The sequence below is a fragment of the Budorcas taxicolor genome, chromosome 2 (assembly GCF_023091745.1).
Source record: "Budorcas taxicolor isolate Tak-1 chromosome 2, Takin1.1, whole genome shotgun sequence".
In the NCBI taxonomy this organism is placed as follows: Eukaryota; Metazoa; Chordata; class Mammalia; order Artiodactyla; family Bovidae; genus Budorcas; species Budorcas taxicolor.
In genome coordinates this window covers 155,355,146-155,378,370 of record NC_068911.1, presented here as the reverse complement: position 1 = coordinate 155,378,370, position 23,225 = coordinate 155,355,146, and the positions used below count along the sequence as shown (strand labels likewise).

General features: G+C 40.3%; 1 protein-coding gene across 1 annotated transcript in view; it reads left to right on the top strand.

Moving 5' to 3' along the window:
- The window catches only part of FARSB (phenylalanyl-tRNA synthetase subunit beta), a 69,502-nt gene that overhangs the window by 33,747 nt on the left and 12,530 nt on the right, over window positions 1-23,225 (top strand). The window contains exon 16 of the mRNA XM_052656371.1: window positions 12,809-12,964. Within this exon, the coding sequence (XP_052512331.1) occupies window positions 12,809-12,964 (156 nt within the window). The remainder of the gene's footprint in view (window positions 1-12,808; window positions 12,965-23,225) is intronic.

The following is a 23,225-nucleotide window of genomic DNA, read 5'->3' as shown; positions in this document are numbered from 1 at the left end:
TTGTTCCTATCAGTGTTGTCCAGTGATTATAAATCTGTTTTACCAGTTTTTGCTTCTTTTGAGTATGGTCTGATCTTGTTAGTACAGCAGGTTGTTTCATCTAGTATTTGGAATATAGTGGTTATTTAATAAATATATTAAGTATGTATTAAGTACTTAAACCTGATTTCCCAGAAAGCCAGTCTCATTCAGCTTTCTCCATATCTTCAGCTTTGTATTAAAGTTTGACTTGACTGTTTGGAGTTGCGTGTATGGTATCTCTTGGTGAGCAGTGCCCTGAAAGGCCTAAATGACTGGCAGTGTTTCTTTTGAGTCCCTGGATTTAACCGCTGAAGTCCCAGCAGTATTTATTCAGTCTACTGTAGACTCTGCAGAATTCAGTGTGTTGCTCTGAATCAGTTCACAAAAGAAGAGGCCTTTTCCTCAGTTTCTCCTGAAGAGGACAGTATGGTGTCATTGTGACTACCAGAAAGTAGTCAAGAACCACTGACTGTAAACCGGCCTGTGTTAGAGGTACAGCCATCTTGACTGTTTGTGGTGGACTGTCCATCGCAAACCTTCCAGCCAAAGGCTGGATTCCGTCTGCTCCCCAGTATGTAGCCTGTCTTCAGTTAACAGTGTCACCGTGCATTTGTACAGTGCTTTTTGCTTTTCAAAAAAAGTTTTTTTAAGGTACTTTCTCTTTTTTGATTGTTAAAACATCTCAGAGGCAAGTGGGACAAAATATTGTCCCCATTTAATATGCTGGAAAATTAAGACAAAAAACTGGTAATTTGTTCAGAGTCACTTAAAATGAGGAACTTAGGGCTCGGCCAGGATTTTGGTCTCAGTGCTCATATCCTTAGAGAATAAAAGTTCATTTTCATATCAGTCCCTGTAGAATGTTCTTTGGGTGATAAATCTGCTGTAACAGAAAAGACATCTTCAGTGCCAGCTGCAAATAGTTTTGAGGGTTCTTACTGCCTCTAACCATCCTTTGGTATAGATAACTGAGAATTTGTTATTATCCCAACGTCAATTTTTCCTGTTAACTTTGACTTGTTATCTATCATACTAGTTCTTTGAGTTTTCTGTTTTCATCCTTGATGATCCATTCATATTTCTAAATATAGCTGCTGCTGCTGCTAAGTCCCATCAGTCGTCTCCGATTCTGTGGAGTGGGTTGCCATTTCCTTCTCCAGTGCATGAAAGTGAAAAGTGAAAGTGAAGTCGCTCTGACTCTTAGCGACCCCATGGACTGCAGCCTACTAGGCTCCTTCATCCATGGGATTTTCCAGGCAAAAGTACTGGAGTGGGGTGCCATTGCTTTCTAAATATAGGGTTAGGTTAATTACTTGAGATTTCGTCAAAAGTTCTGTAATACTATTTCAGCACCGGGCCTCTTCCCTAGTAGCAGAGGCTCCTTGCGGGGCTCCCCTGCTCTCAGGCAGGCAACTTGGAGCCTGGAGGGTGTGGGTGAGAGGCGAGCTGCGGTCCCCACAGTTGCCATGGGCAGGCTTTGCCATAGGTGTGGAGCATTTCACTCTACTGCGGTGCTGGGTAGGGTGCCTTTGCTGGGTTTCTTTTTCTCTGTGTTTCTTGGAAAGGCCCCAAGGCCTATGCGTGGAGGTTGAAAGAGAGTTGTTCTTAAATATGAGTGCCATAGGCCATCATTGTACCAATCCCCCTGGTGATGCTTCAGAAACCCCATCCATATATGTACTTTTTAACTTGAAGATTTGTATTTCTGCTGCACTTTTGTTTCCTCAGAAAGACTAGTTCTTCTCTCTGCAGCAGACCTCTTTTATAACGGTGTTTAGTTGTGATCATTCTGCTCTGTTTTCCACATCAATCCATTTTTTAACTGCTACTACTTTGGTCTGCTGTCTTGCACCATTATGGCTTATTCTTTTTCCTTAAAATTTTCTGTCATACCAATGGCATTCGAGGAAGAACGAAGGGGTAAATGTGCTCAGGAAGTCTACCATCTTGAAAACATAGGTTTGCTTTAATTTGTGTGGCGTGTGTTTCCTGTTTAGGTAGGCCTGGATTCTGTTTCATAGCAAAAGAGGCGTTTCTGGTGGATTATTCTCACTGTGGACCTGTTGCCTCCCTGCCTGTCATCTGCTGTGCAGAGAGGACTCTGCAGGAGAGGCAGCCCGGCTCCGCAGGTCCTCGAGGGACTCTGCAGCCAGAGCGCCCGCATTTGAGCCCTGGTTCTGCCATTTGTTGTTCTGTTGCTAAGTCGTATCCGACTCCCTGTAACCCCGTGGACTGCAGCATGCCAGGATTCCCTGTCCTTCACTACTTCCCGGAGCTTGCTCAAACTCATGTCCATTGAATCAGTGATGCCATCCAACCCATCTCATTCTCTGTCGGTCTTACCAGCTGCTTAACTTTAGACAGTTTAATTTTTCATTGCCTCAGTTTCCTTATCTGTACAGTGAGAACAACAATAGAACTTTTTTCATGAGATTTGTTGTAAAAGTTAAGCCACGTAGAAAGTTGCAGCCACATAATAAGCACTGTTTAGTGTGTGCTCTGTCAGGGTATTAGCAGTCCCTAAGGCCAGATACCTAGCATCTTGAGGCCTCTGGAAATTTTGAGAATGAATTAAAAATTGGCTCATCATTAAAGGCTTAAGACAAGTGGGACTCACTTTTATCCAAACTTTTGACTTAATTGGTTTTTCTTCTATTGTACACTTTTTTTGTTTTTTTTTAAGGAAAAGAAAACCCAAACATACTGTGGGAATTTACTTAAAATAAGAAGGTTGGTTTTTAGCAGTTTATCACCCACTTCTTTTCAATGAATTAGTGGTGTTTTTACTGTCTCTCAAACCAGGAATCTTCTCTTTTGGATTTACATTAGCCATTTCCTCCTTAATAATGAAACAGTTTTGAAGAAAAAAATCTAGATCATCAAAGGTAAAATGATAGAGCAGTCTTCCAGTTAACTATAAAAATGTCCCAACTTTTCACTGGTGAGGGCAGTACTCAAACTATTGATTGAAAAAGGGTGAAGGTGTGTGGGAAGAGTGGTCAAGACATTCTCATTCGTTGTACTGCTTGAATGTATTTTTCAAGTTCCTTTTCTTCGCCAGGGACCTGCTTGGAATGAGAGAAAGGTTGCCAGCTTTGAGACAGACCAGTGAACAGTTTTTACAGGTGGTGTTGCAAGGGAGTGTGTAAGACACCCTGATCACACAGAGAAGGGAGTGACAACTGCCACTAACTGGTTTTGTGACGTTAGGGAAAGCCCAACTCTCAGCGTCCCTTCAGTTTTGTGTAGCCAAGCATGTCTTCCAAGATGGAAATGGAAAGGGACTCTGTGCTGGAGTCAGTGTGACTCCCACAAATTCTGTCTGGCCTGCATTCCTGTAAGAGTGGATGAAAGCCCCTCAGCCCCCATTTGACCTCATCAGAGAGTTTCGTATGCCATTGTGGACTTTTCCACTGTCCATGACATGGGGCTGGCATCCTGCCCAGTGAGAGACTTGGGCACCCTCCTCAGTGAGGGTTTCCACTCTGAGTCAGACACACTCTTGTTCTTTGAAGCTGAGCTCGTCACTGCATTTGTTGAATCATAAGATCTGCAGTTGCTGCAATGTTTAAAAAAAAAAAAATTAGTCCTGACTCAAGGGACTAAGCTGATTTATCCTTTTTAATGGGTAGAGTGATGTGTGTCTCTGAAACGAGAAGTTAAATGTAGACTCTGCTGTGGGGTAAATTATCAGCTTTATTGTAACAACGAAGCCCAATAGAGGCTGAACTGAAACCATCAGATCAGACTGCCGTGTGACTAACTGGTCTTTTTCAGTTGTTAACGTTTGTCTTTTCAGTGTGGAGGAGAAACTCCAAACAATAGTAAAAGATCACTTCAGAAGAGCAGTTGTGGAGTGGGATTGCTAACCTTTGTGCCCACAAATGCAAATATATTTTGCCAAGTCCCACACTCTGGCTTTTTATTAAGTGCAGATTGAATTCTGCCTGTCACAGTTTATTCCACAGTGGTCCTTGAAGCTGCCAGGATGCCTCGAAGCTCACAATAATGGCAGGAGAACAAGCGTCATAGGGCTGAGTCTAGGTTTAAAAGGAATGATAGAAGGAAGACTTAGGTTGGCTTTGTAGAGCAAGTATATAGGGTGATTTACATTTAGCATGGTATGGACTTCCCTGGTGGTCTAATGGCTAAGGCTCCATGCCCCCAATGCAGGGGGCCTGGGTTTGATCCCTAGTCAGGGAACTAGATCCCATGTGCTGCAACTAAAGAGTCACATGCTGCATCTAAGGCCTGGCACAGCCAAGTCAATAAATACATTAAACTATATTTTAAAGGAAACATTTATATTTAAATAAATACATTTAGCATAATGCAGTCATCCAGTTGTCTGTTGACATATATCAGTGATGATCATATTGTGCCTTAAAGAATTTTTGCTGTATGCTTAGTCACTGAGTCCTGCCCAAATCTTTGTGACCCCATGGACTATAGCCCGCCAGGCTCCTCTGTCCATGGGGATTTTCCAGGCAGGAATACTGGAGTGGATAGCCTTGCCCTCCTCCAGGGGATCTTCCCAACCCAGGTATTGAAGCCAGGTCTCCTGTACTGCAGACAGATTCTTTACTGTCTGAGCCACTAGGGAAGAATTTGGGTTTCTAATATTTGTTCTAGTAGGAGAAATGGGTTAAAGGCCCTTGACCTGAGGAGGGTCCAGTTATCTCACTGGGCTCAGCAAGGACGCTTGCTCCAAACCTTCACTTCTTGCTCAGACCATTCCTGCAGAGCATTACTTCAGTTGTGGTTCAGTTCAGTGTAGTTCAGTCGCTCAGTCGTGTCCGACTCTTTGCGACCCCATGAATCGCAGCACGCCAGGCCTCCCTGTCCGTCACTAACTCCCGGAGTTCACTCAGACTCACATCCATCAAGTCCGTGATGCCATCCAGCCATCTCATCCTCGGTCGTCCCCTTCTCCTCTGCCCCCAATCCCTCCCAGCATCAGAGTCTTTTCCAGTGAGTCAACTCTTCACATGAGGTGGCCAAAGTACTGGAGCTTCAGCTTTAGCATCATTCCTTCCAAAGAAATCCCAGGGTTGATCTCCTTCAGAATGGACTGGTTGGATCTCCTTGCAGTCCAAGGGACTCTCAAGAGTCTTCTCCAACAACCGCAGTTCAAAAGCATCAATTCTTCGGCGCTCAGCCTTCTTCACAGTCCAACTCTCACATCCATACATGACCACAGGAAAAACCATAGCCTTGACTAGACGGACCTTAGCAAAGTAATGTCTCTGCTTTTGAATATACTATCTAGGTTGGTCATAACTTTTCTTCCAAGGAGTAAGTGTCTTTTAATTTCATGGCTGCAGTCACCATCTACAGTGATTTTGGAGCCCAAAAAAATAAGGTCTGACACTGTTTCCACTGTTTCCCCATCTATTTCCCATGAAGTGATGGGACCAGATGCCATGATTTTTGTTTTCTAAATGTTGAGCTTTAAGCCAACTTTTTCGCTCTCCTCTTTTCACTTTCATCAAGAGGCTTTTTAACTCCTCTTCACTTTCTGCCATAAGGGTCATGTCATCTGCATATCTCAGGTGACTGATATTTCTCCCAGCAATCTTAATTCCAGCTTGTGTTTCTTCCAGTCCAGCGTTTCTCATGATACACTCTGCATAGAAGTTAAATAAGCAGGGTGACAATATGTAGCCTTGACGTACTCCTTTTCCTATTTGGAACCAGTCTATTGTTCCATGTCCAGTTCTAACTGTTGCTTCCTGACCTGCATACAGATTTCTCAAGAGGCAGGTTAGGTGGTCTGGTATTCCGTTGTGGTAGAGCTGTATTTCTTCTGCCCTGCCAAACTGCTGCTTAAATAGTTCCTAAACCTTCTCATTCTCCCTGCAGCTTTTCTAAATCAGAGAATGCTCTACTTCTTACCCTGCTTAGCTTGGATGTGGAAATCCAGAAATTTTTTTTTTTAAACTTTGGAAGGTAATTTTTTTTAAATCTTATTTAAGATTCTTGTCTGTTCTGCTCCCTGCACCACCATGGCTCCTGAAGCATAGCTGATTCACTGTTTTTTGATTTGGTTTGTTCCTTCTGTATGCTGTTGGTTTGCACCTTTTATGTATCTGTTCTATATTGTAACCTACTAAAATAAAGGGGCCCAATCTTTGTAGTTTTTTGTATAATTCTTTGCTGGATAAAAAGCTCAGTGGAAGCATTTTCATTATGAGCTTGTAAAATACTTCACCTCTGAGAAATTGTCCATTAATTCTGCAGCCATTAAATATTAGGAGATTATCTAGCATCCACATGTGGAATGTGGCTCTCTGAAGAGAGCTTATGTCATCAGTCTGGATTAATTTAATTTTACTACTTTATATTTTTGGCATGTAGAACTTCCAATTAATAATTCAAAAAGTATGGGTGTAGGGAACATTGACCTTAACAATATTTGAAGTAGCATCATTCACATGTGTGATGGCATCTTAACTGGGTAAATAACATCATTTTTAATACAGAAAGTTATTTTAGTACATTTGGCTCAACATAGTTAAGATCTCCTAACGTGACTATAATGTGCTCTGTCATGCGTTGAATATTGTATTTTTTTAACAGATAAAAATCCATTCCAGGTTCATGTTAACAAAATAAAAGCCAACCCACAAGGATGTAGCTTTTTCCTTTATGCATTGAGAAGGTCATAGTTTTTTTCCTCACATTTGTTTCTTGGCCTTCAGCATTATTTGAAAAAGAAAAGTCTCTACTTCAGTGCTGTAATATAGAAGTTAAGGGAAATTGTTCTTAAGTTTTATTATGTTTGTTTTTAAAATTGCAAATGTATTTGTAATATCTTTAAGAACTTTCCCAAATACATATTTTTAACCGTAATTCTATTTTCACATTAAAAAATAAAACCACGTGTCCACCTTTTCCCAAATCCTGCTCCTTTAATTAGTTGCCAGACATTCTCTACATGTTTAACTGTGTGTTTTACATTTCTGTATGTAGCCGCAGATCCAGGTACTTTTTAGTGTTCATTCAAATAGAATTGTGCTTTTTCTGTCTTATTCTGTACTTTTGCCCTATGAATGCATTCTGTCTACCTCATTGCTTGTTGTTGTTGTGTGTGTGTTTTCTTCATTTCTTGGCTTCGGCATGTGGGATCTTAATTCCCCGACCAGTGATTGAACTTGTGCCCCCCCTGCATTAGAAGGTGGAGTCTTAACCACTGGACCAACAGGGAAGCCCCCCCACCCCCCACACCTCATTCTTTTTAATGGCTGCATAGCATTCCATTGTGTGGATATACTGTAATGTATTTACTCAGACTGTATGATGACTTTAGATTGTTACCAGGGTTTTGCTAAAATACATCTACTGTAATGAGCATCCTAGTACCCTTATACAAATATGTATTTTTTGAAGTTGGTCAGTCCATAGGTTTGAGCATTAAATGTTTGCTACCTTGTCAAATTCTCTACTAAAAAGGATTTTTTTAAAAAACACAAATTTGCAGTCCTATCAAAAGTGCTTAAAAGTTCCTGTTCTTCCACATTAGATCTAATTTTTAACGGTGTATGTCTTAACGAGATTCTTACAGCTTTTGTGAATCAGTAGGCCTACTCCGAATTTCTTCTGAAGGTAAGTAAAATTTGCAATATAAGCTATCATCTCATGGGTACCACCAATATTAAAGAAATTTGTTGGAGGAATAAACTAAAGATCAGGATGATTTGTTATGTTCTGAGCTTGGCCAGACAGTTATTCTCAAGCTCAGGATCAGCCACCAGTTGACCTGGGAGCTTTGTTGGTTTCCCAGTAGGCTTTCTCCTAGTATCTTCATTTGGGCTTCTCTGTGAATGTGAGAAGAGAGATGGAAAGATTGACCTGGAGACTCTGTCCTTTTCCAGTCTGTGCCATTTATGATAACGTAACACCCCTAATTTGTTTTTAATCATTCGTCCTTTGGTGAAAGAGAGTCTACACTAAGCAGAAGCCTGTTCTAAAAATTTGAATTGTATGCAATAGTCATTTACTAAGGGACTTTGTGTATCACTTTTCCCCTTTTTTTCTTCCTTTATAAAATCATTTGGCATGTTCTTGCAGCTTCCAGAGTTGTAGCAGCTACCCCTCCTCTTGGTGGTTTAGATCAGCCTCTTCAGGCATTACTTTGAAGTCTGAAAGACACTGGTAATTTAGGCTGACATACTTGGCAGGCCCATTTAAAAGGCAGAATTGTGTAATGGCATGACACAAGGGGTCTGTTAACTGAGTTATAAAGAACTGAGCATTTCCAACAAACCCTAGTTTTGGCATGAAATTTAAATAGTTCTTATTTTGTGGCATGCAGTCAGTGAACTTCCTGTGATGTAATATTGTCCCTCAGCGCAAAATCCTAGGAAGTGGAAATTTTACTAAACCTAGCAGTTTCTCCAAGACATTTCTGGGTGGATGTGAAGTATATGGTTTTTTTCTCTTTCAATTCAATCCAGTTAATTCAGAGGAAGTATTTTAGCAGGATGTGATGAAGCAGGTCTAGAGGGACTGGTAGCATTTGGAAGAGAAAAAATAGCCCATCGGTGGGGGCTGCGAGAGGGCACCTTTTCAATGCGTTTAATCTAGTTCTTATGGTGGGTGTAGTATAAAGCTCTGAAATCAATGGCCTTTCTTAAAAATACTGTGACATTGAATTAAAAAATAAACAGCTTATTACTCTATATGTGTATGCTGCAAAAATCCTGAAACCTTTCTTGATTGGAGTATAATTTTTTTTTAAGTCCTGTATTTTTATCCTAATTTCATTATTCTCATCATCAAAATCAATTTTTTAAAAAAAATTCTAAGTCTTTAAACCAGATGTTGTTCCTCTTATCAGAAAGGCAAGTTTTACATAATGTGGAGATCAGGACAGAAGTATTCCAAGGCAAAGGTTACCAAAATAGAGCTTCCAGTTTGTGTTACTAAGCTCTCTGAATGGTGGCATTACCATGGGGCTCTTCTCTCACAGCAAGAATGGGGCTGCAATGTAGTTTCAATACATATCTGTGTTAAAAGTGGAAGCATGTGACACCAACAAATGGGTACCACATGGTAGAGATACCCAGGAGCAAGTCCGTAATATGAAAGGGATAAATTAGTTCTATTTCATTGCATGTTTTTCTCTTCAAGGGGAAGTGGGCGGGGGGTGGGGGATGGGGTGGGCGGGGTGAGCAGAGAGAGGGAAGAGAGGGAGAAGAGGAGAGGTGGAGAGGAGAGAGGGGTGTGTGTGTGTGTGTGTGTGTCGGTGTGCCTGTGTTCCTACAGAGCAATCAGTTCCCTCATTTTAATTAATGCATGTGGTTGATTAGTGAGGTTTGATGCCTGCCTGGGTGTAATATTAATTTTTATTCTGACGGCTTTGATGATAGCTTTTAGATAGCAAATATCTTTATCCGTACACGTGGAAGTGATAGACAGTGAGGCTGGCACAGTACTGACTCTCCATCAGCTGGCTCTTGGGCAGGCTTAGAATGTGGCCGCTGTCTGGTCCTGGCCTTGTTTAATTCTGTATATGCTTTGCTTTCTTTCCAGGCTTTATTGATTTATTCAAAAAATAATCATTGAGCGTTTAGTATGTGCAGGCCCTATGCTGGCTCTGACCTCTACCCTCTAGGGATACTTAGTGTAGAGTGTTTTGAACATAGTGGGTGCTAAGAAATGTTACATGGCAGGGACAGTTATTTCGCTATGTATGTTCAGTCCAAAGTTTAACTTAGAATAGAATTTATATGAGTTACAACACTGATGATGGCTAGAAACTTTAGTTAACTCACTTTCAGAAATAATCTATTTCAGTTGCTTAACTAAAAGTCTTAAACATGAAAACTTTTGAAAATAAAAGCATCTGTTTAACATATCAGAAACATTTCAAGAATGCACATCTCTGACAATACAAGTATATTCATACATAAGTTTGCGCTTATACTTTCTTTATCTTCATCTAAATCCTTTAGAGATTTCTTCTAAATCCTTTAGAGATTAAGAGATTTCTGCTGTACAGTGGAGAGGGTGTGGGTTTTAAAGTTAGGCAGTCCTGGTCCAGTCCTAGTTTTGTAACTTATTAGCTGTGTAATTAATTACAGTTAGCTCCAGGCAGTTAGCTTGACTTTGGGCAAAGCCTTTCTGAGCTTTTGTTTCTTCATCTCAGTTTCCCTGTCCATTTTCATGATACAATAAAAACCTAGCTAACACAATTGTCTTGAGAATTAAGATGACAAATAGGCTGATAGCTGCTAAGTCCTGGCACATAGTAGATAATTCGTTCATGTTAGTTTTCCTTTCCTTTTACCATTTATGGACTCATTTTTATATTACTTTAATAGTAAAACACAATGCATTAAAATACTCATTTGTTTACTTGGATGTCTGGAAGGCAAAAGATATTGTATATTTTATGCAAATTATGGCTGTGAGAATAAGTCTATGGAAGAACTTTTGCTCAATACATGCTAATATGAAGCAGCTTTTTATTTTGTTTGTTCCCCCAGATAGACATTAATTTGTTCTTTTTCTAATTTGAAAGGTAAAATGAAGCCAACGTTTGTTGTTTATGTAGAGCAGCAGTCTCCTCCAGAATTTATTAAAGGGCCACAAGTGTGTTTATTTGTTAGAAAGTTAAATGATCTCCAATGAATTTGAGTCTGTCTTTGTATGCTAATTTATTAATAAATTAGTTTTAAATTTTTCTAATCATCACTACAGATACAAAACAGTCCTATCACGCCCCTAGACCCACATGTTGTCCCACTGTAGTCACATTCCCCCACCTCCCATCTAACCCTGGTGACTATCTTGTTCTCTGTAGCCTTGAGTGTGTGCATGCTAAGTCCCTTCACTCGTGTCCAACTCTTTGCAACCCTATGGATTGTGGCCCTCCAGGCTCCTCTGTCCATGGGATTCTCCAGATATGAATACTGGAGTGGGTTGCCATGCCCTCCTCTAGGGGATCTTCCTGACCTAGGGATCGAACCCGCATCTCTTAAATCTTCTGCATTGGCAGGCAGGTTCTTTCCTGCTCGTGCCACCTGGGAAGCCCTCTCTGTTGCCTTAGTTTTCCCTTTTCCAGCATGTCACATAAATGGACTTACATTGTCCACTTACATTGCTGTATAAAACTGGCTTCTTTTCATTCATCTTAGTACCTTGAGATACATCTAAGTTATCAAGACTACCTTATTACTGAGTAGTATTCCATTGTATGGGTGAACCAGTTTGTTATCTAGTCATTTGCATTTTTGCCATTCTTTTAAAAAATATTACATTTGTGGGACTTCCCTTGTGATCTAGTGGCTAAGACTCCACACTCCAGTGCAGGGGGCCCAGGTTCAATCCATCCGTGGTTAGTGAACTAGATCTCACATGCTGTAACTAAGACCTGGCAAAACCAAATAAATAACTTCTTAAAATATCATAAGTTTGTTCTGATTTTCAAAGTAGAAAAAAAAATTAAGGAAGGTTGGAAAATAGATAAACTTTAAAAAATTTAATCCTACCCAAACATTACCTCTGTTAACATTCAGGTACATTTCTTTACATACTTTTTCCTGTGAATGGAATTTTTTGGTTTGTGGTTACATTCACGTAGTTGTATCCTTTTCTTAAATTGCTGTTTTTTTCATACTTTAATTGTGATGTGTAAATATGACATAGATAATTTAAAAAGATTATAAAGCAGACACTGGTTTAACCATCCAAGTTAAGAAATGAAATGTTGCCAGTGTCCTAAGCTGTTCGTAAGACCCATCTCTATCGTATCACCTTCCTTTACCTGGACAGTCACTGTCCTGACTTTGATGACAGTCACTTCCCTGGTAGCTCAGTCAGTAAAGAATCTGCCTGCAGCACAAGAGACCCAGGTTCCGAACCCTGGGTCCGCAAAGATCCCCTGGAGAAGGAAATGGCAACCCACTCCAGTGTCCTTGCCTGGAAAATCCCATGAACAGAGGAGTCTGGTGGGCTGCAGTCCATGGGGTCACAGAGTCGGGCAGAACTGAGCAACTAACACTTTCACTCCCTTTTCCAACCCGCCTGCACTCTTTAGACAGTGTGATTTGGCTTTGTTTCTTTTTGAACTTCATGGCCTCCCTTTTTTTGTTTCATTTACCATTATAAGTATTTGTTCTAGCTCTGCTATAATGAATCTTCATAAAGGTGCTTTTTGGAGAAGGAAATGGCAACCCACTCCAGTATTCTTGTCTGGAAAATCCCATGACAGAGGAGCTTGGCGGGCTGCAGTCTAAGGGCTCCCAAAGAGTTGGACACAACTGAGTTGACTAACACTTTCACTTTCAAAGATGCCTTTTAGCCCCATAGTATTCTGATGAGTGATTGTGTTGTAACTATGTAGCCATTTCCTAATTTGGGTTGTTTCTAATTTTCACTGTTGAAACTAACGCTTTATGTAGAAGTTATAGCTTTCTGTATGAATCCTTTTTTTTGTATTTAAGATTATTTCTTTCGGATAGTCTTCTGCCTTAAAGAGTATGAAATTTTAAGGCTCTGAAAAATGTTGCTAAATCCTAAACCAGTTCATACCACAATGAAGCCTATTGTTCATGGGCCAGCCTTGAGGGTTTTCCATACCTCCCCCAAGTAAAAACACATCAGGGAACTTGATGGTTGAAAAATCATCTTGTCTTTCTGAGGTTGATTGTTTCTCTGTATGCTTACTAATCGGTGTCCTTTTTTGTTGATTTTGCCTGAGTTTGTGTTGGGGTAAATCTGCTTCTTAGGTGATGATTAGCGTATCCTTCTGACCATTTCTTTTATTTTTTTATTTTTTCAGATGTGGGTGCAAGAAACTACAGGCATCTCTGTGCTGTTTATTACAACAAGAATCCTGGGTTTGAGATAATCCATGGGCTTCTGGATAGAATCATGCAGCTGCTTGACGTGCCTCCTGGTGAAAAGAAGGGAGGATATGCGATCAAAGCATCAGAAGGTAAGACAGATCCATTGAGTCTAGAGTCAGCAATGTCGTAATGAGGAGCCCAAGCCCTGTTTGTGATAAAACTTTTTGGCTTGATGGCGGAGAGGGGGGACGACAGGGAAGTAGGAAATAGAGCTTCATATCAATTCGGTCCAGTTCAGTCGCTCAGTTGTGTCCGACTCTTTGCAACCCCATGGACTACAACATGCCAGGCTTCCCTGTCCATCACCAAACCCATGTCCATTGAGTCGGTAATGCCATCCAACCATCTCATCCTCTGTTGTCTCCTCCTCCTCTTGCCTTCAATCTTTCCCAGCATCAGGGTCTTTGCTAATGAGTCAGCTCTTCGCATCAGGTGGCCAAAGTATTGGAGCTTCAGCATCAGTCCTTCCACTGAATATTCAGGACTGATTTCCTTTAGGAGTCAATGGTTGGATTTCCTTGCAGTCCAAGGGACTCTTAGGAGTCTTCTCCAACTCCACAGTTCAAAAGCATCAATGCTTTGATGCTCAGCTTTCTTTAAGGTCCAACTGTCACATCCATACATGACCACAGGAAAAACCATAGCTTTGACTGGACAGACTTTTATTAGCAAAGTAATGTCTCTGCTTTTTAATATGCTGTCTAGGTTGATCATAGCTTTTCTTCCAAGGAGTAAGCGTCTTTTATTTCCATGGCCGCAACTGCCATCTGCAGTGATTTTGGAGCCCAAGAAAATAAGTCTGTCCCTGCTTCCATTGTTTCTCCATCTACTTGCCATGAAGTGATAGGACTGGATGCCATGATCTTCATTTTTTGAATGTTGAGCTTTAAGCCTACTTTTTATTCTCCTCTTTCACTTTCATCAAAAGGCTCTTTAGTTCCTTAAATCAATTAATTGTCCATATTTTCTAGAAAAACCTTTTTTTCCTCCAGCATTTTGAGAAAACACTTTTCAGAGCTCTTCCAGCACCACACAGTATACTTTTGTTCCGGCTGAGTGCCGGTAACCTCTAGTTACTGGCACCATCAAGCCATGGCCAACCCACAGTCCTAACTGGAAACTGAGAGAACCTCAACTCATGATTTATGCTTACAGCCACCTATGTGAAGCCTTTAAGAAAAGGGAGAGAGAGTTGAAATTAGGCTAGCTTAATGGTATATAGACTCCTAACACGCTAGTTTCTTGTCTGAGGAATTCTGAAATTTTTGCTTTTCATATCCCTGTATCTTGAATCAGTATATTTTGTTAGACAAGAAATCCAGAAAAGCTTGCAAGAAACATTTTACCACTTTATTTCCACTGTTTACCTGACAGTTTTATAACTGGCATCTTAAATTTCTGTTGGAAAATTCACTTTTTCTTGAAGTGTTATTTAGCAGTACTTGTAGTGGTCTGAAATTTGGGGGGATATATTTTTGTTTTCCCCTTAGATTTATTTTTCTTAGTCCTCAAAGATCGCTTTTTACTGTTGTCTATTTATTTACATTTAATTTGGAAGCTTATTTGAAAATGCAGTAGCCCTAAATAGATGAGCTTTTTTAAGTTGAAGATTTGTGGAGTTACGTAAATTTTTTTAATAAAATTGAAAGATTACATATTGCAGGGAGTTACAGCCTTCTGTCACACCTCTCATTAACAGTCATCCAGTGAAGATATGTATTATTACACTTATAGAATTTTCAAGTGTTGGAAGTGGGTCTTGGAGTTCGTCAGGTCCAGTTCCTTAGTCGGACAAGTGCGGGAGCCGAGGACAGGCAGGTTAAGTGAGTTGTGCTGGGTCACACGTGTAGAACCCAGGGCTCCTGCTTCCCAGTGCTCTGTCCACAGGGCCAGGTTGCCTGCCTTTATAGTGGATTTCCGTACTCATTCACCAACTGACGCTTCTAGAATTCTGCTTTAAGGTCTGGTCATCCATGTTAACAGCGATCTGAGAGCTGATGTGACACCCTTTTTTTTTTTTTTAAACCTTCTGTACAGTCTCTTCTCAGAAATTTTATATTTCGTATAGAGATTAGCTGGATAAAAATCTGTTCACTGAAACATTGTGCCATTACGAGATTAACTTTATTTCTTTCTTGAAAGGTTGCAAAGATCTGACATGAAACATAGGAGCTTAATTTGTTGTGGCTATGACACTTTTATATGTAACAGTTATGCTAATGACGTTTCTATAAGCCATAAACCAGTGTCTTAATAATGACTCTCCTGCCTCAGTCAGTTCCTTAGAGGTATTTCTCAGAAGAATCTGAGCTCCCAGTCGTGAGATAGGCTACATGAAGCCCGAGTAAGTAGGATACAGGTCATTCTGTCAAGGGACTGACGGGGGAATGACGGTTGCACACCAACTCTCACACCTTGCTGCTAAGGCCAGTGCCTTGACGTTTCCAGAGAGGGATATGGTGTAGCTTCTTCAGGGTGTCTGGGAAAACACTAGTGAGTTTCTGGGAGGTCACATGAGCCTTTGAACGAATAGGTGAGAGACTGGAAGCAAGGCAGACCACTGGAGCAAAGCCAGAAATGACGGGAAACAAGGCCTAGTGCAGTTCTATTTGACTATAGGGTAAGGAAGAAGCTTGGGACCACAGTGTCCTGAGTGCTAGGATAAGGAATTTCAGCTAATTAACTGGAAAATTTTGAAGCTGCTGCTACTTCCCCTCCCCGCCCTTAAGTGAGTGATATGATTAGATCTGTACTTTGAAGGGATTAATCTGACAGCAATATGTAAGTTGGATGGCATAGAGAGTAGAGGGGAAGAGAATGGTGGAAAGGTGTTATAGTGTGTTTTAAAGCAGTGAGAATAAGAATTGAACTTGAATGTTGGCCAAAGCTACTGCAAGGAGAAGACTGATTTAAGCAGCTGTATGAAGGTAGAAGCTAAAGTTCTATTCTTAACATTCTAAACCTGTGAAATTATAATTTTAATCCTTATATCTTTTAGTATCAAGACAATACTTAATTTTTTTAATATATAGATGTCTGTTTTGGTTTGGAGAGAGTATGTGTGTGTGTCAGAAGTTGCATTCATAAACTGTAACCACTTATGATGTGGTTGTAGATCTTCATGTTCAGTTTTTTAGCCGACTTGTTATTGCTATTTGATACAGAGGCCATATGTGTTTTCTTTTGGATTTACTTTGGCTCTCAGAATATTATAATGTTTTATTACATTTTGATTAATGACGAGCATGACTACCTTTTTTTGTTTTTTTTTTAATCTTTTTTTCTGATTGCCTTTTTTTTTTAAACGGTTAAAGAAACGGACCTAAAGAAGTGCCATTGTTAGTGTAAGTCAGCAGTAAAGTTGGTATAAGTTCTTCATCTAAAATTTCATATATATTTATCTCCTGAGTAAATTTCTACACAGGAGTTTGGTTGCTGAGGCATGTTTAGCTATATCGTTTCCTCAGGTTTATTGTTAATTGCATATAGTTTTTTCTTCTTCAAGAAAAGGTCTTCTGAGTATCAAAATGTCAAGTAGAAACAGATGAAGAGCTACCGTTTCCTGCCATTCTTGATCACTGCGCTGTCTTCTGTTACTCTGGCATATGGTTTACCTTTTAATAATTAAAAGTCCCTGGTGGCCCTGCCATTGTAATTGAGCAAAGTCTGGTCACCAGAGAGCCATGCTAATGTCAGTTCACTGGCAGGTGTACCCAGTCTCTCTCTGTCCATTCTAGCAAACATCACTGACTGCCTTTCATGCCGCTTTGTTTGGTGGCAGAGGGGGAACAGACTTGATTCCCCTTTAAGAAACTTGGCTCTGTCCATTGTGAGAGAAATCTGGAGACTCATTTCATTGATCATCACATTGATCCCAGGGAGTTCTGGTGACATTTGCATGTAACCTTGCTTGATGCAGGCAGCAGACCTCTGCCTCCCCAGAGTCTCTGAGAAGCACTCTTGAGGCCTGTGACTGCAGCCACCGTTAGAAGCCATAGGCGATTAGTCTCACATAGTTTTTATTTGCTGAGCATCATGGCAGTTAAGAACACAAAAGGAACTAGGATGTCAAACTGCCAGTAAAATAAAGGCAACCATTGAGTGGGAAAAAAGAAAGCAAACCTTTAACCTTTTGAATCTGCCTGCCAATGCAGGAGATGTGGGTTCGATCCCTGGGTCAGGAAGATCCCCTGTAGAAGGAAATGGCAACCCACTCCCGTATTCTTGGCTGGAAAAATCGCATGGACAGGAGCCTGGTGGGCTACAGTCCATTGGGTCACGAAGAGTCAGACACGACTGAGTGACTGAACAATAGAGCATTGTGAGTGCTCCAGACATCTCATAGTGTTTCGCTGGCATCAGATCAGGTCATTACAGCATATGTATATGCTTTTTTCTCAGACTTCTTCCCTCTGTTTTTGTGGTTTGTTGCAAACTAAATTATGTATGTTAAAATGCATTTGTCCTTTTCAAAAACCACCTCTGGGCAAGGAAAATTCCCAGCATTTTTGTGTTTACATCAGTTATGTGGTTCCTGGGCAAATTATGGTGAAAATCACTTCTTATAGAAGATTGCATTGACTCAAGTGTGTGTGTGTGTGTTTTCCCCTTTGTTACTATTTCAGTTTTGTTTATTCACAAATCTATGGAAAACATCAGTTTAACCTGAGACAAGATGGAAAAACAGAAGTTTTAGTACTTTAGTTTTGACAATTCTAATTTTCATGCTGCTCAGAATCCATTTTGTGAAATGAAAAATAACCTTGCAAGTAATAGGCATATTTAATCCTGTACCATATGTACTTAAAGAGGGTATTTAAATACCTTCTGTTAGTGTCACCTAATGATCGTTGACTTGACCTGTAGGTCATGACCTTTTCCCTTTTTCAGGACACCTGGGAAAGATTGCAGATGCTAAAAAATATGGATGAAATTGTGACGTCTCCCCGGTCTTCACACTGGTTTTTAGTGTAACATGAGCTTGGAAGTACACGAGAATCATATATATTGAACAGTTTCTTGGAGTAAAAGTGTCCCGTTTATAGTCCCATTTATACAAGACATCTAGACTGGAAGAAGGAGTGATCTTTGTGGCATCTCCAAATTTTTAGTTACTGTCAACAAAGACTGTTAAGGCACCAATTTTAAAAGAAAAAATGTTTGGAAGTTTGTATGCTTCTGACCTTGTTACTGTGTGTAAAAAAATGTCCTTCATCCTCTGATTCTCTGCTTTCTTGCATCCTGATTCTCTACTTTTTTGGTGGTGGAGGCAGGCTTTCAGATACTGCTGTTTTTGTTATCTTCTTTGTGGGCTTTCTTAAGCGCAGTATTAAATGCATCAGCAGGAATCACCCCACATCCAAGCAACAGGATGACATGGGGCCAAGGTGCTCATAAAAGCCTCAGCTGTGATCATGGTTCACGTAGTCCTGAGTTTCCTTTGTTTGTTTTTACTTTTTATTTATTTATAGAAAGTGTTCTTTTTGGCTGCACTGGGTTTCCATTGCCGTGAGAGCTTTTCTCTAGTTGTGGCAAGCAGGGGCTACTCTCTAGTTGCAGTGCTAGGGTTTCTCGCTGCGATGGCTTCTGTTGCTTTGGTCGGAGGTTCTCGAATGCAGGCTCAGGAGTTGCTGTACTTGGGCTTGGTTGCTCCAAGGCATGTGGGATCCTTCTGGACCAAGGATCGAACTGGATGTCCCTTGCATTGGTGGCAGATGGCAGATTCTTAACCACTGGACCATGAGGGAGGTTGTGTTCTTGAGCGTGCTTGTTTGTTTCCTTGCCTCACTCCCTCTTATACGTATGAGGCAAAGTTCTCTCCATGCGTGCTCAACACCCCGCGCTGTTGGTGAGCCGAGGAACCCACTTGACGACTCAGTGCTCAGTGCTGAGGTGGGTGCTGCACACCATGTCACTTGAATGTCTTGGTGGGCTCACTTTCCCACCTGATAGATCTTATTGAAACACAGTGTGTCTCAAGTTTTTTTTATCACTCCCTTAAGAAACTTTTTAGACTTTTTCCCTAATTGCCCCTCCATAAAATGTTAATTTATAACAGTTTATACAAGAGTATAGCATTAAAAGCTATGCAGCAGATACAAAGTTAAATGTTAGTAGTTTTTTTCATGCAAGCTGCTAGGCTTGAAGGATCTCAGTTCCCCAACCAGGGATTGAACCTGGGTTGCAGCAGTGAAAGCCCAGAGTCTTAACTACTAGGTCACCAGAATTTTCTAATTTAACTGTTGACTTAAAAGTACTTACTTATTCCTAACCCTGAACTGAATTTTAAAAATAAGGTTTATACTTTTTTACGTATGAAGCCCAGACATGCAGACTGGTGTGCTACAGTCCATGGGATCGCAAAGAGTCAGACATGACTTAGCGACTGAACTGAACTGAAAATGTTAATACTGCTGGTATATTGCATATTTATTATGTACTCCATGAATATCTGGGCTTCATACATAAAAAAAGTATAAACCTTATTTTTAAAATTCAGTTCAGGGTTAAGAATAAGTATGTACTTTTAAGTCAAGAGTTAAATTAGGAAATTCTGGTGACCTAGTAGTTAGGACTCTGGGCTTTCACCGCTGGGACCCAGGTTCAATCCCTGGTTGGGGAAGTGAGATCCTTCAAGCCTAGCAGCTTACATGAAAAAACTACTAACCTTTAACTTTGTATCTGCTGCATAGCATTTAATGTTATACTCTTGAATAAATTGTAGTGTATCAAATTATACATGCCAGTTGGCGATTGATTTAAATACATAACTGTAATCAAAAGTTTTTAAAAAACATTCAAAACTCACTTTTCCAGTGAAAGTAAAACACTTGAAAATTTTCTTAAAAAGTATTTTCAGGGAAAAAAAAAAGTATTTTCAGTGAATTTAACTTTTCCTTGATAAGAGAAAACTTTTAATTAGCTGGTAGTCAGGTGAAAGTGTTAGTTGCTCAGTCATGTTCAACTCTGCAATCCCATGGACTTGTAGCTCGCCAGGCTACAGTAGTCCATGGGATTTCCCAGGCCAGAATACTGGAGTGGATAGCCATTCCCTTCTCCACGAGATCTTCCCAACCCAGGGATCGATCCCAGGTCTCCTGCATTGCAGGCAGATTCTTTACCCTTTGAGCCATCAGGGAAGCCCCTGATAGTCAGGTATGTTGATGTTTTTTCAGTGCAGCGCTTGATGTACTTAATGATGTGTTGCATAATAACTCTTTAAATTAGAAACTTTTTCTTTAATTCTCAAAGCCTGAGCTATGGACAGAAGCTCTCAGAATCATACATAAACAACATCCACAAGGCAGCCTATGGTGGCTCCTGGCACACGCAGGTCACCTCTTAACATGACCTTGAAGTTGAGCACTTGATACAGTCTTCCAGTCACAGGACCTGAGCCACCTGTCACCGTGGTTATGGAACACTGGTCTTGCACACATTAGCTATGTTTTCCACACCAGTGCTGCTCCCGTGAAGCCCAAGACAAGCCAGTGAGACGAACTGAATACTAAGGAGAACAGTTTTGTTAAGTAGGGTTCAGCTTTGGGGGTCTCTAAATCATTGTAATGTAAGATTGTTTTCATACCTGCCTCCCCCACCAAGAACCAGTTTTCATCCCCCATTGAAAGTGCATGCTGTGACTTACAGTGTACTTTGGAGTTACTTCAGTTTAACTGTATGTGCTGGGCAAAAAAGAGAGAGAAAGGTATTTTTGTTTAACACCATGTACTCCTTTTTTTCCTGCTTCTTAGACCTTGGCCTCCACTGTTCTGTAGAAAAGACTGTGGCCCAAATACAAAGAGATGCAAAAGAAATTCATTTTGCAGTTTCAGGGACCCAACTCCTGAAAGTCGAAATGGTTTTTAGGGTGATTTGTACTACTCAGGTTTTTGGGGTTTTTTTTTTGTCTTTTTCTGATTCTTTTCCATTTTAGCTTTTACAAGATACTGAATATAGTTCCCGGTGCTGTACAGTAAATCCTTGTTTATTTTATATATGGTAGTATGCATCTGTTAATCCCATACTCCCAGTTTATCCCACCACCTTCCCCTTTGGTAGCCATCAGATTGTTTTCTTTCTCTCTGAGTTGGTTTTGTAAATCAGTTCATTTGTACTGTTGTTTAGATTACACATGTGATAGAATATTCGTCTTTCTCTGTCTTCTCCTAATGTGATAGTCTCTAGGTCCATCCATGTTGCTGCAAATGGCATTATTTCATCCTTTTATGGCTGAGTAGTATTCCATTGACTTTATATGCCACATATTCTTTGTCCATTTATCTGCTGATGGACATGTAGGTTGAGTCCATGTCTTGGCTATTGTAAATAGTGCTGCTATGAACATTGGGGTACATGTATTTGTTTTAGAGTTTTGTTCAGCTATATGCCTAGGAGTGGGATTGCTGGATCATATGGTAATTCTACTTTTAGTTTTCTGAGGAACTTCCATACTGTTCTCCATAGTGATGTACCTGTTCGTTTTTCTCCACACCTTCTCCAGCATTTATTATTCATAGACTTTGATGGCCCTGCTGACCATGTGATGTGATACCTCATTGTAGTTTTGGTTTGCATTTCTCTGCTAGTTAGCAGTGTTGAGCTATTTTCATGTGCCAGTTGGCTATCTGTATGTCTTTGGAGAAATGTCTGTTTAGGTCTTCTGCCCAATTTTATTGGGTTATTCTTTGTTGTTGTTACTGAGTTGCATGATCTTTTTGTATATATTGGACATTAATCCCTTGTCAGTCACATTGTTTGCAAATATTTTCTCTCAGTCGGTAGGTTGTCTTTTCATTTTGTTAGTGGTTTCCTTTCCTGTGCAAAAGCTTCTATAAAAGTTTTGAAACAGTTACAAGCTTATTAAAAAAAAAAAGCAGACGCAAGACAAAATACTTTTTTCTGAACTGTTTAAGAGTAAGTTGCCAACCTATACCCCTTAATACATTAGTGTGTATTTCTTGCAAACAAGGACATTGTGTCCTCCATAACCAAAATCTAATCATCAAAGCCAGAAAAATATCTTTCATGTTAATGTTAACCCCATCTAATCCTTACACCGTGTGCAAGTTTTATCAGTTATCCTTTATATCACAGAATCACTTGTTGCCTTTAGCTGTCATGTCATGTCATTAGCCTCCTTCTGGAGAGTTCTAGAATAGTCAGTCTCTCCTTGCCTTTCATGACCCTGACACTTTTATTTCATAGTGTGTCCCTCAGGTTGGGGTTGTCGGATGTTTTCTTCCCAGTAGATTCAAGTTAGGCATCTTTGAAAGGATGTTGCAGACATCCTATCTTCTTGGTGCATCCTGCCAGTGGCACCCAGTTTCTGTTTATCTCACAGCTGAGAAAGTCAACTTGACTCATTTGATCAAGGGTTTCTTTACTGTCAACTTATTCCTCTCTCCCTTATTATTAATAAGCATTTTGGAGAGAAGAGCATTGAAATTATGCAAATGTTCTGTTCCTAATCAGTGTTCCTATATGTTTATCTATCTCAGTACAGATTCATTATTTCCCATTTTATCCAATGTATTTTGTTGCTGTTCAGTCGCTCAGTCCTGTCTGCTTCTTTGTGACCCCATGGACTGCAACACGCTAGGCTTTCCTGTCCTCCAGAATCTCCTGGAGTTTACTCAAACTCATTTCCGTTGAGTTGCATCCAACTATCTCATCCTCTGTCACTCTCTTCTTCTGCTTTCAGTCTTTCCCAGGGTCTTTGCATCAGGAGGCCAAAGTATTGTAGCTTCAGCTTCAGCAGCAGCAGCAGCAGTCCTTCTAATGAATATTCAGGGTTGATTTCCTTTAGGATTGGCTGGTTTGATCTCCTTGCTGTCCAAGGGACTCTCAAGAGTCTTCTCCAGCACCATAGTTCAAAAGCATCAGTTAATCCAGCAGTCAGCTTTCTTTATGGTCCAACTCTCACATCCGTACATGACTACTGGAAAAACCATAGCTTTGACTAGATGGACGTTTGTCAGCCAAGTGATGTCTCTGCTTTTTAACATACTGTCTGGGTTTGTCATAGCTTTTCTTCCAAGGAGCAGTGTCTTTTAATCCGTTACTTATTCTGATGCTCATGTTGTCCTCACTTTGGCCAGTGGGAATCCCTTCAAGCTGGCTTCTGTGTCCTTTTAACATGTTCCTATTATTCTTTATTATTGTTAGCATGCTCTTGCTTTGGGCATAAGAGGATATTCCAGGCTTATCTTGAACTTTCCATTGTCCCATTTCTCCATCCTGGTTCCTTTTAGTGGGGAGTGGTGTCTGAAAGCCAAGATTTAGGCTTCTAGGTGCACACAGACATACCTGTATCTACTAATTTACTCCTACATCTATGTGTTTTGAAAACTA